Source organism: Tubulanus polymorphus, chromosome 5 (genome assembly GCF_964204645.1).
Source record: "Tubulanus polymorphus chromosome 5, tnTubPoly1.2, whole genome shotgun sequence".
Lineage (NCBI taxonomy): Eukaryota > Metazoa > Nemertea > Palaeonemertea > Tubulaniformes > Tubulanidae > Tubulanus > Tubulanus polymorphus.
Window position 1 is genome coordinate 1,264,044 of NC_134029.1, and position 16,421 is coordinate 1,280,464.

Below are 16,421 nucleotides of genomic sequence, written 5' to 3' on the forward strand. Positions count from 1 at the left end.
AGTTCGCGTTCAATAATAGCTATATCTCTAGAACGTGCGGCAGTTGTTCTCTTCCCGTTCACATCTCGTTTAATATGTACACCTAGATTCGCCCGTTGTGTCATCCTATTTATCTTGATAATGAACATTCTTGTCGCATGTTTTATTTCCCCAATACTGACTACGGAATATCTTGAATCTTTTGGATGTTACTTCAACAACTCTTTCCTACCGTTAAAAGTTCGTTTGATATTTTTCCCTATTTATACATACAGTCTGCCCATAGCGGTGATTATTACATCCAATATTGGAATAATAGTTCAGTTATTCAGAGGTTCAAAAATGGTTTCGTCCGATCAGAAAACTACAAATTCAAAACGTACGACAATAATGCTTGTAACGGTTTCACTCGCATTCACTGTATTCACATTCCCCTCCTCTGTCATTTCATTTTCGCCTATTCCCTTAAAACTGAAGTATTTTCTATTTGAATTTTTCACCAATGTTGTAATGTGTAATTACGTAATAAATTTTTACATATATCTTTTACTTGGTCGAGAAATTCGTGAATATTTCTGTGCTAAAGTTTGTTGGATGTTGAATAAACGGTGGACCGGCTTTCATTGAAAATCGCTGATAAAAAGAACAATCCTTGTTATTTAATGATGCAATACATTTATTACGTATTTCAAGTTGTAAAATTAACACAACGACTCTTTTAAAGAGTCGAACGAGATCTCCAGCATTCGAACCCTGTGCGCAAACCTCCGAGGAGCAGTCACAGTTTATCAGTGTGGTGACCAGTCAGGATATGGTCCCGGGCAACTGGTTGTCGAACGCTCTATTCACTTACAATAACCTTACCAGGCCAATTACCTTGAAGAAAATTTCCCATCAAAAAGCAGATTACATTTAGGCAAAACTAGAACTAAAAATATTTTCAGTAGAGATAATGCGAATGCACAGTGACATTAGATTAGTTATAAGACAGGTGATATTTGATACACGGTTTTATCAGTAAAATGACTTTCATTCGTCACAAAATATACAAAAATGTTCGATAAATAAATGATGATTATTTCATGTTCATATTTGATTGAGAAGCGACGAGTGAATTTAACATCGAAAACATGCGTCTAGTTATATTTCTCGTGTTTGCCATTCTCTCGGGTAAAACGTTGGCTAAGTACAGTTTCAAGAACTGTGATAGTAAGTGATAAGTATTTCTACAAGGTTTTATATATGAGCACGTACATATCGTGACAACGAAATTAAAAGACGTATTTACGCGTCTGTTGGTTTCAATAGACAAGTGACTACATAATTCAATTGAGGAAAAACACCCATAATTATTGAAAACTAAGAGAGTAGTGACGTTTAGACTCAGTCTTATGAGCTATTCTAAAAACTGTTTTGAAAATGGCGCAAACAATTGAGTTGGAACATGGCTCATAGAATTGAGTCAAAATGTCATTAGTATTAAAAACGGCTGATCGAATTGAGCCGAAGCATCATTATACTCCTTTAGTTTCTAAAGATTTTTACGCTATTTCTATACACTGAGTTAATGGATTGAGATCAAGTATCAGAAAATGTATCTATGTAGCTTGAATATGTATCTATGCGTAATTCTTAGATGGACCTCGTAACGTGTCACTGGAAAATTTCTCAATCGATTCCTCGAAAATTTCAACCGATGACTTCATTGAATTACCCGGAACTTACAACATATCAGCGACATTCTCGGTGAATGAGCCTTTCGACTCGATCGACGCAGATGTCACTATGAGAAAACATTATAAAGGAGGTCAGATACTCACAATTTCGTGTTACAAAAACACGGGCTCTTGGTAAGATTTTTGGTTATTTTACAAGTTATCGCCTGGTCGTATCGCATGAATTCCAAACGCTTCTTCGACCATAAAAAACTACATACATCTGCCCAGCAAACTACGCGCATAAAGCCTGATTTTCTTTGAAGAATTAAATGAAATAAGATGGTTTTATGTTGTTTGTGATTTCTAGTTTTTATGAAGATATCTACGGTTCCTTTAACCAAACTGGTAGCATAGTTATTGATAAAGAGTTTGATTTACCGGTCATCGCCGGCAGTTCGGGATTATTTGCCCGGGTAAGTCAGATCTTATGAATAAAGCCTAGAACAGATTTTGAAAATGTCACTAGAGCATTCATTGATCATGTTGTAATATTTTTGTAGGGATTTTATGAATTGACGGTCAAACTACTCTCCGATTCGCAGCAGGTCGGGTGTTTTGTAATAAGCGCTGATGTACGATAGAATATGAATTTCCGATTCTACTCACACGGATCCAAAACTCGCTCACTCCTCGTTCAAAAAACATTTCAGAAATTTTCTATCACTTTCAATATTTGGATTGATTATGAATAATTGTGCAGTAATAATAAACTCGTTCTAATACTGAAAAATTAAATTATAATTGGGTCAGATTTTACCCCGATTTTACCTGCAAGTGTTTGGCTCCCGGTTGGACTTGACGACTTACACTAAGTAAATTAAATTGGAAATACAAATTGAGACTCGAAAATAGAGATGACTTCTGTAGTGCGACGACTAATCCAAATGACGGTTAGAGAGTTTGGCTGAGGTCTCTGAGAGATGGGCCGACATCGAGGAAATCCTCATGAAATAACGGATGTCTCCGACTTGGAATAAGGTCACGAAATTGTATTTATTTCCATCCGAATGAAACAATATTTCATCAACGTGATTTTTCCACGAAAAAAAAAACCGATAAATTTGCACCTGTTCTATCGCATAAAAACAGATGCTGATTCTCCCGTGTGAGATCGTTATCTTATCCTAAACTCGGTGTATAAAACACGGTCATCATAAAAAATCGAATCATTAAAGATGTTGAAAATCACAATAGCACTATTGAGCGTGTTGGTCGCGTGCTCAACTGCTTTCAAATATAAAAACTGTGGTAAGATCGTATTTTTATTTTATCTATTCACAATATTTCTGCAATATTACCACCAGGGCCGAGTTGCGCATTCTCCAACTGGTTCTTTAGTTGTTAGATTAGCTATAGAACAACACATGTCTCAAATCCAAGCCACGTCTCTGTTACTGGCCCCGGGTTAATTTGTTCATTTTTCTGTTGAATTGCAGGCAGTAATCAGGCTATTCGAGTGAATCAACTTTCTTTGTCGCCTTCGTCAATTCATTTCCCCGGTCAGCTGCGTATAAGTGGTTCAGCTACTATAAACAGACCTATCAATGGAAATCTTGAAGTTAAGATGGATTTAAAGAAGAAATTCCTCTTCTGGATAAAGGTTCCTTGTGTCAAAGGTATAGGATCATGGTAAGTTACATTTTAGATGATGTCTCCGTTAAAAGAACCGAAATCTGAAGCCGGATCTATTGTTGAATTTAACTTTAATTTTTTATGGAGTTAGATTATTTCATTTTCAAATTGTTAACTCTATCGTCAAAGCCTAACTCATAACGGTGGAACTGGTTTCACAGTTTGGATTATTTCTGACATATCAAGAAAAACAAACATAAAGACGACGTACACTTGAAAGAAAGGGCTGTATGACGTTATCTTAAAGATGTCTCAGAAATGTTCCTGTTTTGACTCGAATCAGCCTCAAGCCGTATGTAATAAAACCGCGCATATCTTCAGCACTCACCGGAATATATGCGACAAATTGAAGTTGATCTCGTGTCCGGCTGGTAAACAATGTCGTTGCCCATTTTCACCCGGAACGATCAACTTCGACGAAGTTGTCAATTTACCAAAAATACCCACTGGACTGAAGATATTAGCCAAGGTACGAATGTACATAACACAAATACTTAAAACGAAATAAAGCTATATATTTGTGATAGATTATATAGATATTCATTCATTGATATTTCAGGGATCAATCAAAGTAAAAGCGATGCTACGAGAAAATGGAAGAGAAATCGGTTGCGTGGAAATTGAAACTTCAATCAAATAATACACGATTTTACGAATGTGGAATAAAAGTGAAATTAATTCTAAAATATCTGAAATATTCGTTCGATGTTTAGAATGGAGACCCGAACATAGGAATATCTCAGCGGACTGATATTTTCGATAAAGAATACGTTCTCGTAATGAGTCAATTATCTCCTAGGAAAAAAACTAGATGTTATTCTAGTCGCTGTTTCTTCCTAAGATTTCCGTGTACAGAACAGTCCTCGCAGATAATTCGCTATATTTAATACGACACCTTTTTCCGTACATGCCACAATCTGGTTTGCACCAGAAAGATCAAAAACTGACCTATTTGGTCAATCTATAGATCGCGCATGAGCGGTCAGTGGAAGGTTCGTTTGTCGTCTCGACCTGAACATGATCTCACAGACTGTGGTCACATAAGATTATAATGGAGTTCTAGTCGGTTGCCACGACCACAATTTTAGGTTCTACCCGACGCGTATTTCGCCAATTTGATTTTTTTAAATGATTTCTATCATTTGTGAATTTTATTGAATCTAATTCTATCAGTGAAGTTGTTACTATTTGACCATATATTTGAATGTAAATATGTTTCTATTCCACAATTTCAGGTTCCCCTTTTAATTAAACACAACCCACATTTTCACCTTAGTTTAAATGATTACTATTCGTCGTGAATTTCATTGAATCTAATTCTATCAGTGAAGTTGTTATGTAAATGTACTGCGTCTATATTTCTATTCGACGGTTTTCACTGAACTCTCGGTCACGTGATAAACATTCCGTCTTCTGTTCAACATCCAACAAACTTTAGCAAAGAAATAATCACGAATTTCTCGTCCCAGCAGGAGATATATGTAAAAATTTATTGCATAATTACACATTACAAAATTGGTGAAGATTTCAAAGAGATAGTATTTTGGTTTCAAGGGAATCGGCAGAAATGCGGCGATAGACGTCGGAAGTGTGAACATGGCAAACGCGACTGAAACAGTTATAAGCATTACTGTCGTACGTTTAGCTTTAGCCATTCTTTTATCGCAAACTAATTCTGAACTCCTGAATAACTGGAATATCAAGATAGAATTCGATGTCACTATTAAACCTAGAGGCAACGGGTAGATGTAAATAGTTAATGCTTCCATTATAATTTCCAGTGGGATGGTAAAACTATAGTAACATCCGATCATTTCTAGGAATTCCACATTCAGTGCAGGGGACACATAAATTACAACTAGGACGTTCATGGTTAGAATAAATAGGATGACGCATCGGGCGAATTTCGGTGTACATATCAAACGAGATGTGAACGGGAAGAGAACAACTGCCGCTCGTTCTAGAGATATCGCTACTATCAACCACGAACTGCTAAATTGGACAACGGACATAGCAAATTCGTAGGTTCTACAACTGATCAGTGATCTCACCATAAATATCGGTTCACTCGCCACGTGATAGAATACAAACTGTAAAATAGGCATTATCGTCATATCGCAACAAAACAGAAAATCACACGATGACAAAACCACTAGATAGTTAGCGTAAGATAAACGACGAAATCTGCGACTTATCATTATCAGGAAAGTGGCTATATTTCCGAACGCCCCCATTAGAAATAGAATCGCCAAGAAGACAATTGAGAATGCTCGGTAGCTGCCCGTTCTGTAAGCCAAACCCAATAGAATGGTGTAACTGTGGTAGGCGCGGCTGCTTATGTGCATTGATACAGTTGAATTCATGACCATCCTTCCTCGCTGATTGTATTCAAACCAATAATGAATAGAGAAAGGTCTTGGCGAATCAATCTGTTCGCATTGAATTAATATTCTATTATCTGTTGTCAACGTTTATTGAAATGAATTATTCGTTGAAACCTAACACAATTTTTATAATACACCAATTTAATTCAATTCACGAATATGTCAAATGGACTATTTTAACGGACTAAGTAACGATTTTTGAATAAAATGCGAGCTCGAATAGAATCTGAATTAAATTTACGTGTGCTCTTGTGGTCAATTTCACATAAAGAAATAAGTATCTGCATATGTTGCTGAAATCTGCGATAGAATGTCATGTTCTCGGGAAAACTGCGAACTTGTTCTGCGACTTTCTTAAGACGTTTGTCTTAAGACGTATGTCTTAAGACGCTTGTCTTTAGACGTTTGTCTTAAGATATTTTTCTTGAGATTTTTTTCTTAAGATTTTTTCCTCAAGATATTTTTCTCAAGATATTTTCCTCAAGATATTTTACTTAAGACAAACGTCTTAAGACAAGCGTCTTAAGAAATACGTCTTAAGACGAACGTCTTAAGAAAGTCCTCAGTCACTCCTCCTCCTCCCTCCACTGTGGCCCCATAGTGACATACCCTTAACATTACACAACCGATGATTTTGCTCTTTTCGAATATTTCAAAGCTATTCGTACTTAGATGTAGAAACAAGAAACGAATTACAACTTCACGAATACGTACACCCAGGCATGGACAATTCGGACTTTTGACTAATTCGGACAGAAATTAAATCGTTTTCGGATTCCCTGACGTACTTTCTTATCCTTAACTTAGACTCTCGCTTCACCCAATCAATTTTGCTAGTCCCTCGTGTTAGGCGGAATTTACCGTATAACGATAGCTCTTTATTGATAGATCTCGAAACAATAAAACATTTCTTTATTATTACTCGACGTGTTTACGTCTTAAATCGTATAGCGAATACCAGATTTCAGCGAGACAAACAGTCGAATGGAACCGATAGAAAATCCCCATCGGAAGCGTTATGTAACTGGCGACCATCCACGGAAAAATACGATGTTGATTGCGCTGTACGTTCAACGCCATGACCGTCGATTCTCTGACCTCGAACGTCAGTACGGCCCATAAAGCCACGTTAGCGATCAGCAAAAACGTGATAAACGAACGTCCTGGTTTTTCGTGGCGATCCGAATCGCTCATCGCCGACCGACCAAATGCACAGATTATGAAATGCGTTTGTAAAAAAGTTTGTAACATTTTAAAAAGTGGTAGCATCAAATAAGCGCAATGTGGACCGTCGATTGTTGAGTGGAACGTGACGATATCGATAGCTCCTAGTAGGTTGAATATCTCTCCGGTGAAATACCCGGCTTGTCCTATCAGTAAGAGTGTATCATCGAATAGATCTGGTGAGGTTCCCGTGTGACTCAGTTTACTTGTGGCTTTTAAAGCGCAGAATACTGCGATTGTGCTGACGGAAAGTAGGAAGAATTGAGTCGTAAGGAATAGTAACATCGACACGTAATACTCGGTGCCGTCTGATGTTTTGTAGTTCTCAAACACGAAAAACATAGCGATGCTTATAACAGTGATGGACAATACGACGAGACCTAGGAACAAACCTCGATTTGCGCGGTGACAGAATATATCAGTGTACGGTTTTTGAGGATTTTCTCCGATCTGATCGTCGCTATCCGGAAGAGGTTTCGATACGTTCAGTAACATTTTGTACTGAATAGCAGCGCAGATGATGCAGTATTCGACCACGCACGGGTACAGATACGGCGACGCGTTTGTAGCCAAAGTCGCCCCGTTCGACAAGGATTCATCTTCTGTTGTATCATTCTTCAAAAGTCGGCCTGAAATCACTAAAAAAATTCATAATTCATTAACCTTTATCATCAGGTTTCGTAGAACCGGAAGTTAGGTAAGGTGTGTTAGAATGTGATCTTATAATTGTGTAGGCGCACTAGATTAGTACGACACCTAGAGTATATGTACTGTACTAAAAGTTTATGTATGCATGCACAGTTGATTAATAAAGTTAGTTATTCAGTAGTGTTCATAGAAGATACGTCGTTATTGTTTATCCTCTGCTGATAGTCCGAAATGGCTAATCAAAGTCAATCAGTGACCCAGGCTCATTCGTCTAACATAGTACCGTCAACAAGGTGGTCATATCTGTCATCATTCATCTTATGGGCCACGTGATCGATTGTATTTATAGGGATCTTTGAACAAGGTGAAATACTATAAAATAGAATACAAACAGAAGACTAATGATATTTACTTCGAGTGTGGTGGTTTTCATTGCTCATCGCTTCCAGGGTTTCATGAGTTGTGATTGAGCACCAAAGAGTTACGTTATACGCAATCAGATGTATCAAAGCGAATCTGACTAGCTTCACTCGTCTATTCACATATATCTGTAATGTAAATCATCAACACCATTTATAGGGACAAAAACACTGATCTAATAATATTCAAATCACGCTTTATACAGACCGCCAGATCGCGGAGGTTCGTCAATTCGCTGATCTATGCATATATGAATTTTGCTTGTATTTGAACTTCAAAGTTTATTTTTCAGAATCTGAGCATTTGAGCATCTGAGCATTGGGGAAATATATCTAGCGTTACATGCATTATTTTAATAAAAGGCAAACAACAAAAAAACAGGAGGAGGCCCTCCGGAATTCAAGAACCTAGACTTGAATCTCACTCTGCAAGCCTGTAAAAGTTATGCCACTTACATTGCTGTATTTGAATACTTGAAACGACTGCAGGAGAATAATGAGAATCGTAACGAAGTTGTTTATTGTATCGATGATGTCTTTCCACGTCCAGTTCTGTTTCAACTGTTCAAACGGCGAAACCAATCGAAATCCGAACATTATCATACCGACAATGTTAAATGCTGAAAATAATGTACGATAATCTGTGACCAAAACAATAGAATACCGGCTTCATTTAACATCACAAAACTTTAGTTTTGGAGTCAAATGCACACCGACCTAAGAATATTTTTCTTTAGACAGTAAAATAATTCTGAAGGTCACACCCCTAATTCAAATTCGGACAAAACCTGTAACATGTTCACATTATCATATGATTTATTACACACAGAACTATATGAATGTTATATCTGGGTTTTCTTCAATATTATTTTCGTATTCTGTGCATATTTGGGGAATCATAGATATTCAATTGAACGAGCTGTATTTTATTTGAAAGGGCACTATAGTTGTATACTTTTATTGGACATGGATTCTGATGACAGCCTTAATTCGCATTTCGCCGACGATTTCTTTTTTTATTTTAGGATTCAGACATCTTTTCCGATCCATTGTCCGCGGCGTTGCTTTGCAATACGTACCGACCAGGCCGCATTTAGGATACAAGCTTATCACGTGCTGATATCCATACGCGACTTCCGGGTAGAATGCGTGCCGCTCATCTTGTTCGGTTGGTTGGTCTCCGTCCGGTTTGCTGTCAGCTCTGGATATCGTAGTTAGTTGGAATTGTGAATTGGGTTGTGAGATGGGGTCGCGTCTGTGACTTGCACGTCTGTATATGTCTAGGTGAAGGTACAACATCGCTATAAGTGCTACAAGTCCCATATACACCCTAAATACTATACCCTAGACAGAGAAACAAAACACTTATTCAAACCTTTACAACATCAAAAACATTCAATAATATGTATTTGTATTTTACTATAATTTCTAACGCTTGCGACAGATTTTTCCAATGAAATATGTTCGAATTTCTTTTCCCAGTAAAAGATATATGTAAAAATTAATGGCGTAGTTACAAACGTGCAACTGTGTGAAAATATCTAAATAGAATTCGTTCAGCTCCCCGGTGAGTGGTATGAAAGCGCTGACTGACGTCGGGAGTGTGCATATTGCAAATGCGAGTGAAACTGTTACAAGCATTATTGTTGTACGTTTGGATTTCGTAGTTTTCTTATCGGACGAAAGCATTTTTAAACCTCTGAATAACTGAATTATTATAGCAGAATTTGAGGTGAAAATCAAAACCAGAGGCAGGAAATAAACGTGGACAACGATTGCCATATTGAACACGAATTGGTTGAAAAGTTCATAATAACAACCGAATATTGGGAACGAGAAATATATCTTAATCGTCGGTAGAACGCATATAACTAACGTATTCAGTGCAGAAATTGAAACGATGACACAACGGGCGAATCTCGGTGTACATATCAAACGAGATGTGAACGGGAAGAGAACAACTGCCGCACGTTCTAGAGATATCGCTACTATTAACCACGAACTGGTAGAGCCCATAAATGACATTATAAATTCATAGATTTGACAACTGATCAGTGAATTCATGATGAATATAGGACCAGTGTTGACGCGCAAGAGAACAAACTGTAAAACAGGCATCAGTGTAAAATTGATGCAAAAAGTCAAATCACTGAGCGATAAAGCTATCAGATAGTTAGCGTAAGATAAACTGCGGAATCTACGACTTATCATTATCAGGAAAACGGCTACATTTCCGAAGGCGCTCATAAGGAATATGATTGGTAGAGTACATAGTGATATTGTACGGTATCCATCGGACTTGTTCTCCACAGACATGAGGGCGATATAACTGAGATAAGGTCTGCCAAACTGCATATGAGTAGAGTTCATTATTTCTGGTGGCACGAAGTTTTCTTCTCCTGAGCTCAGAAACATCGATTAGGGTACAAAGAACGAGATAGAATTATTGTCTGAATATTATTATGGATTGTCTTAATGAAATAAACTGGTTTTTTCTTCATTAATTTAGTTCCCTGTGTGCAGCAATTTCATAAATCTAACCACGCCAGAGCAATATTGATTTAGATTTCTAAAATGGTTGGTTGAAACATGAATCATTTTTCTAATCCATGGTTAAAAATAATGGTGATACAGAATGGTTGACTCGATTAAGTTAGAATATAGAGTCAAATTAGTTCGTCTACAACGCGTTAACCGTGAAGCTATAAGCGAGAACCGTCGAAACAAGGTCCATTATAATCTTTAAACAGAAAAGAAGCCAATAAAGTAGAAAAACAATTAAGGCTTTAGAAATAAACATATTCCACACGAAGCACACAACATTAGCAAATTCAAGCCATTGTTAACTTTGTCTCTGTGCAAACCAGTTCTAACTCTATATTCGTGATTTATTTTAGCATGTGAACATAGGTCTGTATGGTGAAAGGAACATTTGAAAAGAATTCTATATAACAGCCTTTAAACCAGACTGGAATTCTGTGTTTTTGTGACATGACAATTTCGATGTTCTAAATGATACATTCTACTAAATGATTGTATATGGGCTTAATATCAAACCAGGTAGATATATAAACATGTAGATAGTTGATAGATCGTGTTTGAAAGCTGTTTCTATTAATTAACGAGGTATGTTGATTATTGGTATATATTGGTTATCTAGGACTCTTACTCTAACAGAATCCAGTTCCACAGTCTGTCGGTTAGGTTTGACTTGAAGTTCATTACAAGACCCGCTTCCTCTGGTTATCAAATAAGTTCCCTATAGATGAAATTAGTTCATTGTTAATGTTCTAAATCTAGTCAAATCCTAACCGACAGCACCGGGACTGGGTCCTACCGATCAACGGAACCAAAATGGCACCATCTGATCATATTTAACACTAATTGTATCGTAGACAGGTTTCTTTTAATCTTACCGGAATATAGTAATGATCTTTGAAATAGGCTCGAATGAACGTATCCGCTATTGAAAATACTATTCCCAATATACAAATAAAAATGAAATATAAAACAGTAAAAGTTTGTGTAGTCGCCATAGTTGACGATCGCTAACGATCGTTTTATCACAGGTCGTGTGATCACCTGTAATCATCTGATATGAATTTATTTGACCCGGACATTGTGATAATGGTATCAGCGATATTTGTGTCCCCGTTGACTTATAAGAGTTTTCATTTTTGAAAATTATTCTTAGACATTTTCAAGGACTGGGCGTTTTGAATTGTTTTTATCACAGATGATTTGATCTTTTGTCTCATGTCCGATAAGACGCGCCGCCTTCTTATATCATAGCATTTAGGGAAATTTCAGTAATATAACTTTGACCTAATTGTCTCCTAGGAAAAATAACTAGATACAATCTTATCCGCCGTTTCATTTTAAGATTATCGTGCGCTTGACCAGTCCGCTGAGCCACTATCACGTGACAAGAACGTGACCTTTTGACGTACATGCCACAATCTGGTTTTCACCAGAAAGATCAAAAACTGACCTATTTGGTCAATCTATAGATCGCGCATGAGCGGTCTGTGTAAGGTTCGTTTGTCGTCTCGACCTGAACATGATCTCACAGACTGTGGTCACATAAGATTATAATGGGACCATCGCCATTTTAAATTCACTCATGAAACGATTCGAATTCAGCGAACTTTTCAAAAGATATTTGTGATTAGTGAATTATTTCCATATTCGTTGATGATACTAATTAGACTTTAGCCAAAACGTTGTTCAAATATATATCGGTATACACTGCTGTTAATTCAGAACTTTAGGCTGAATTATTGCGGGATTTCTATCGTATGTTCATTTTACACTGATATTGTGTAATCTCTCGACCTATGACCTTAATTCTGTACGTCTATGGTAACTATCAATCTGGACAGGGGCTCTTATTTGAAGTTTGGGGGTGAACTGTGACTTAAGGTCATCCGGTATCCTCGGTACAACTGGAACAGGACGGTAAAAATAATTCCTAATTTCGTTTTCTTTTGTTCCCAGAACACCACGGAATTTATATTGCAACAAAAATAAACTGATTCATTTATTTCCTTGAGCTCCCCTACCGACCGCTATGATAGCACTTGAAATTAATTAACATTTATTAAATGATCACTATCATCATCCTGTTTCCTCCGTTCCAGCAGATATTGCCGTTGATGACGATGACTCATCTGGAGCTGCCAAATTTAGACGAAGATGCAGCAATGAGAAAATCAAACGGTCGATGTATCCATGGTAACAAAGAGAAGCGTGGGAATATAATGTAACAGCGCCGTTCTGCAGCAATGCTTCCTGAATAAATGCTGATGCATATACAATCAGTTACTGACAGGGAACCTATTCGTTTTTCTATAAGTTGTTTTCGTATGCATGAATCGTGTAAGTATAAACATCATTTACATTTTCCCGTTATATTTCTACGCGTAGAAATATGTGTTCTTTTCGATAACCACACTGTATAGGTAGGTATCTCGAGTCTACCATACTAGGGAATTCATATTTGGCTTATGCATTTTTTTTGGAAGAGACATATTTGCCATTGGACTACGCTTATACTTTAAGGTAATCTTGCGCTGAAAAGTCCCTAGTAGCCTATATACAGGATCAGACACATAAAGTAAAGTAGCTTTCTTGCGTGTATATTTTCCGATTCAATTCTAGTAGTTTGTTTTTAACTGATATTAAGCCTCTACCAACAGTAACGCAACGAGACGATAAGCTGTGTGTCTATCTATCAGTGCAATTTCATACGTGGCTTACTTGTTTATACGTGTATATTTTGTCATTCAATTCTTTTGCTTTGTTTCATTGGGAGAATTTCTTTCACGTGTTTGACTTGTATTAAACTACACTTTAATGTGTCTGTCCACTATCTGAATATCAAAAACCTTTAGCTAGGAAGAGAAACGAGTGGCGTTGTTTCCACCGATGCTATGATCGCTTTACAAAACTGAAACAGGTTTTCGAAATGTCTCATTGAAGAGCAACGAGACAAGACTATTGTGTCTGTCCGTTATCTGAATATTAAAAACCTTCAATCAGGAAGAGAAACGAGTGACGTTGTTTCCAAATCGATGCTATGAGCTTTTTTACAATACTGAAACAGGTTTTCGAAATGTCTCATTGAGTTGAGTCGAAACGCTAAGCGAAAATATACTCGTAGGTGCATCTTAATTGTGGGGTTTTTTTAAGACCACCGTCCGTTACGTTGACTCAACTACGTATTAAGAAGACACATATTGACTGTATTTGGTTAATGAAACAAATTCTATTGAATTCTCGTTTTATTTTCCAGAATTGATAACAGGAATGCGCGATGTTGTGCGATATTTTATTGCGAGGAAGAGGATCGCGCAAATATATCCGATGTTTCGCGCTATTGGGAATACTGTGTATGGTGATTATTTTACTGTTGCGGCGCTCGTCTAGCCGACGAAACCCGGGCGGAAAAACTGTCAAACTAATCAAAGATCCCGAATCCTACCCGACACAATGGAAATACATGTTCAACGATGAGTTGTTGGTATTTTCGGCATTTTCAGTCGACGCGCGCACGAATGACCCGTATATCAGAGCTTTCGGATTGATTTCGAATAAATTCGACGATCTGTCCCCGTATTATTGCGTAGTTAACTATAGGCAAAACGGAAAGTTTTGCCCGACGAAAAGACAACGCCTAAAAATGCAGGAAATAGATTCTGAAAATCGGGGCTGGGCCTTCTTCCCGGTTTCTCTGAAATGTCCATTCGCGAGAGGAATGGATCCGGTATCGATAACTATAATAAAAGATTTGAACGATTGTCGTGAAAAGGATAACCTAGCTTGGGTCAAGGTCACCGAAACAGAGGCTCGAACCGACGTAAAATTGAAAGATTTCGGGCTGTGTATTTTACCACCCGAAGGATTCGAAAGCGTCGGTCAGATTTTAGAAGTGATGGAACTGAACAGAATTTTAGGCGCCGATTTGATACTTTTGTACGACCAGGCGTGGAGAAAAACCGACCAGATCGTGCTCGCTTTACAGCATTATCTGAAAAGTGGAATTCTCGATATCGTCGACTGGCATCTTCCGTTAGACGCGCATGATAAGTTTCACCGACACGGTCAAACTGTGTTCCTAAACGACTGTCTTTATCGATTGAAGAATAAAGTGAAATACGTCGTGTATACGGACGTTGACGAGTTTCTAGTTCCGCTGAAACACTCCGATTGGCCGTCGATGATGGCGTATTTAGAACCCACTAACAAACACGTCGCTTCGTATCGAGTCGATGACTTGTATATGTTAGTTAAAGACCCAGCCGACAGGTGGCGGTGTAAAGACGAAACGGGTATAGAAAAGTTGACTTTCGAATCCGAGGACGTGTGTCCTATGGTGCTGTCACATACCCTCGTCTTGCAGAGCAAGTTCTCCTACCCGTCTCACTCCAGATGTATTCTTCGTCCGGATAAAGTAAATCTCGTAACTGTTGATAAAAGTATCGAAACAATACCGGGTTTTACCGATAAAACGTTAAGTCGTGATTTAGTCGTTAGTTTCCACTACATCGACGAAGAGGAGGCGAAATGGTGGTTAGGCGACGAGTCGTTGATAAGCGCGAAAAAATACATGTATATGTTCGAATATAAGGAGGAACTGATAGCGTCGATTAAAGAAAATCTGAAACATTGGGACACGTAATGAGGATTAAGAAAAATAATGCCTTGGTTTTCCTGATCGGCCGGGTCATTTTAAAAACCGGAAAAATTTGTAATCAGTTCTTTTCAATAGCTGCCGAATCTGTTAGCTTGATCACGATGTCCACGGTAGATAGGCGGTTGACTGACTTTTTTGAGACGCTCCCTTGGTTGATACGTTTTGTGTGCGGAGACACTCCCTTGGTTGAATTAATGATCTCAAATTCGAATCATTTTTACGAGTTCATTTTCAGAAATGTCTTTGATTTCAGTAGAGGAAAGCGGAATAAGTAACTAAGCTACAATTAATCTGAGGGTTTCGATAATTGATAAAAGCATAATCCGTATATATGAATAGTTATTTGTTTTCGCTAATCATTTCTATACGGGTGGGGTTTTCAAACATTCCATAGTTATGCATGGTCTCATTATCTTCTCTGATATCATAGGAAGTTCAATAATATTCGGTGCTGCACTCGCTTTGTACGATTATATATTATACATTATATACCACACACTTCGTGCGATATTGTGTGTTTTAATAAGATAAAAGGCGCTGAACGAAGCGTAAATTGAGATTTCATCTTTTGGCCTGGAGCCGCTTTTAGTTTCACAATTTCACACACCCTGTACATGCGTAATCACTCAATCGATAAACGTATCTATGCACAATATTCAAAAACCCTAAAAAATATGAACATGAATAAATGAATGATTATTTTATGCATAAATGATTGTGTTTGCTCGAAGGGGATTCTACGTCACTTGCATTCGCAGTCTCGGAATTTATTCCGTTTTGACTGATATTTTTCACAAGAGAAACGATCATAAGTTTAGTCGAAACTGTTAAAATCATCAACTTTAGGTTTGAATTTTGAAATACTGAGATAAATACTCGAGTCTACCAGTCATTAGTGTAGCGTGTCTGTACGATTCACACCACTTACATTTCTCAATAGGTTTATTTCGTTTGGAAGACGTGAAATCAGTTTCAATAACTTGTAGTGTTCTGTATGAAACCAATAAATTCATTTATCAAGTTTTATCGTTTGTGTTTGATGTTCGTAAAAGCGAATTGATTTTTACATTTATGGCGGTTCATTCACCTGATGAAGCTACTACCTGTATACATTTAGTAGCGAAAGCTCGTGCGTCAAATTAGTACTACTCGTCTCATTCGTAACGAAATAATTCTTTTCAATATTATGTCATCAAGTCCGAACCTGTTGAAAATGAGTCAA

At 37.5% G+C, this 16,421-nt stretch overlaps 4 protein-coding genes across 6 annotated transcripts; 3 read left to right on the plus strand and 1 right to left on the minus strand.

The window, feature by feature from the left end:
- The first annotated feature begins 1,056 nt into the window (after positions 1–1,056).
- On the plus strand, positions 1,057–2,421 carry LOC141906126 (uncharacterized). The gene is made up of 4 exons (XM_074795335.1): positions 1,057–1,188; positions 1,616–1,829; positions 2,005–2,110; positions 2,198–2,421. Exons 1-4 carry the CDS (start codon positions 1,110–1,112, stop codon positions 2,276–2,278), a joined length of 480 nt encoding a protein of 159 aa, XP_074651436.1. The 5' UTR covers positions 1,057–1,109; the 3' UTR covers positions 2,279–2,421.
- Positions 2,422–2,872: 451 nt separating this feature from the next.
- Positions 2,873–4,015, plus strand: LOC141905297 (ganglioside GM2 activator-like). Its single transcript, XM_074794129.1, has 4 exons — positions 2,873–2,945; positions 3,134–3,326; positions 3,651–3,798; positions 3,889–4,015. Exons 1-4 carry the CDS (start codon positions 2,873–2,875, stop codon positions 3,967–3,969), a joined length of 495 nt encoding a protein of 164 aa, XP_074650230.1. The 3' UTR covers positions 3,970–4,015.
- A 1,873-nt stretch (positions 4,016–5,888) lies between these two features.
- LOC141905915 (proton channel OtopLc-like) lies at positions 5,889–11,550 on the minus strand. The gene is made up of 5 exons (XM_074795018.1): positions 11,421–11,550; positions 9,084–9,348; positions 8,461–8,624; positions 7,998–8,133; positions 5,889–7,575 (listed from the first exon to the last, which is right to left on the minus strand). The coding sequence occupies exons 1-5, from the start codon at positions 11,538–11,540 to the stop codon at positions 6,632–6,634; spliced, it is 1,629 nt and encodes a 542-aa protein (XP_074651119.1). The 5' UTR covers positions 11,541–11,550; the 3' UTR covers positions 5,889–6,631.
- Positions 10,997–16,211, plus strand: LOC141905916 (beta-1,4-galactosyltransferase galt-1-like). Of its 3 annotated transcripts, none has more exons than XM_074795020.1 (3): positions 10,997–11,130; positions 12,648–12,882; positions 13,799–16,211. In XM_074795020.1, exon 3 carries the CDS (start codon positions 13,820–13,822, stop codon positions 15,182–15,184), a length of 1,365 nt encoding a protein of 454 aa, XP_074651121.1. In that variant the 5' UTR covers positions 10,997–11,130; positions 12,648–12,882; positions 13,799–13,819; the 3' UTR covers positions 15,185–16,211. The 3 variants fall into 3 exon arrangements, with proteins under 3 accessions (XP_074651121.1, XP_074651120.1, XP_074651122.1); XM_074795019.1 differs by having other exon boundaries at positions 11,010–11,064; positions 12,645–12,882; XM_074795021.1 differs by having other exon boundaries at positions 11,043–11,064.
- The last annotated feature ends 210 nt before the right edge of the window (positions 16,212–16,421 follow it).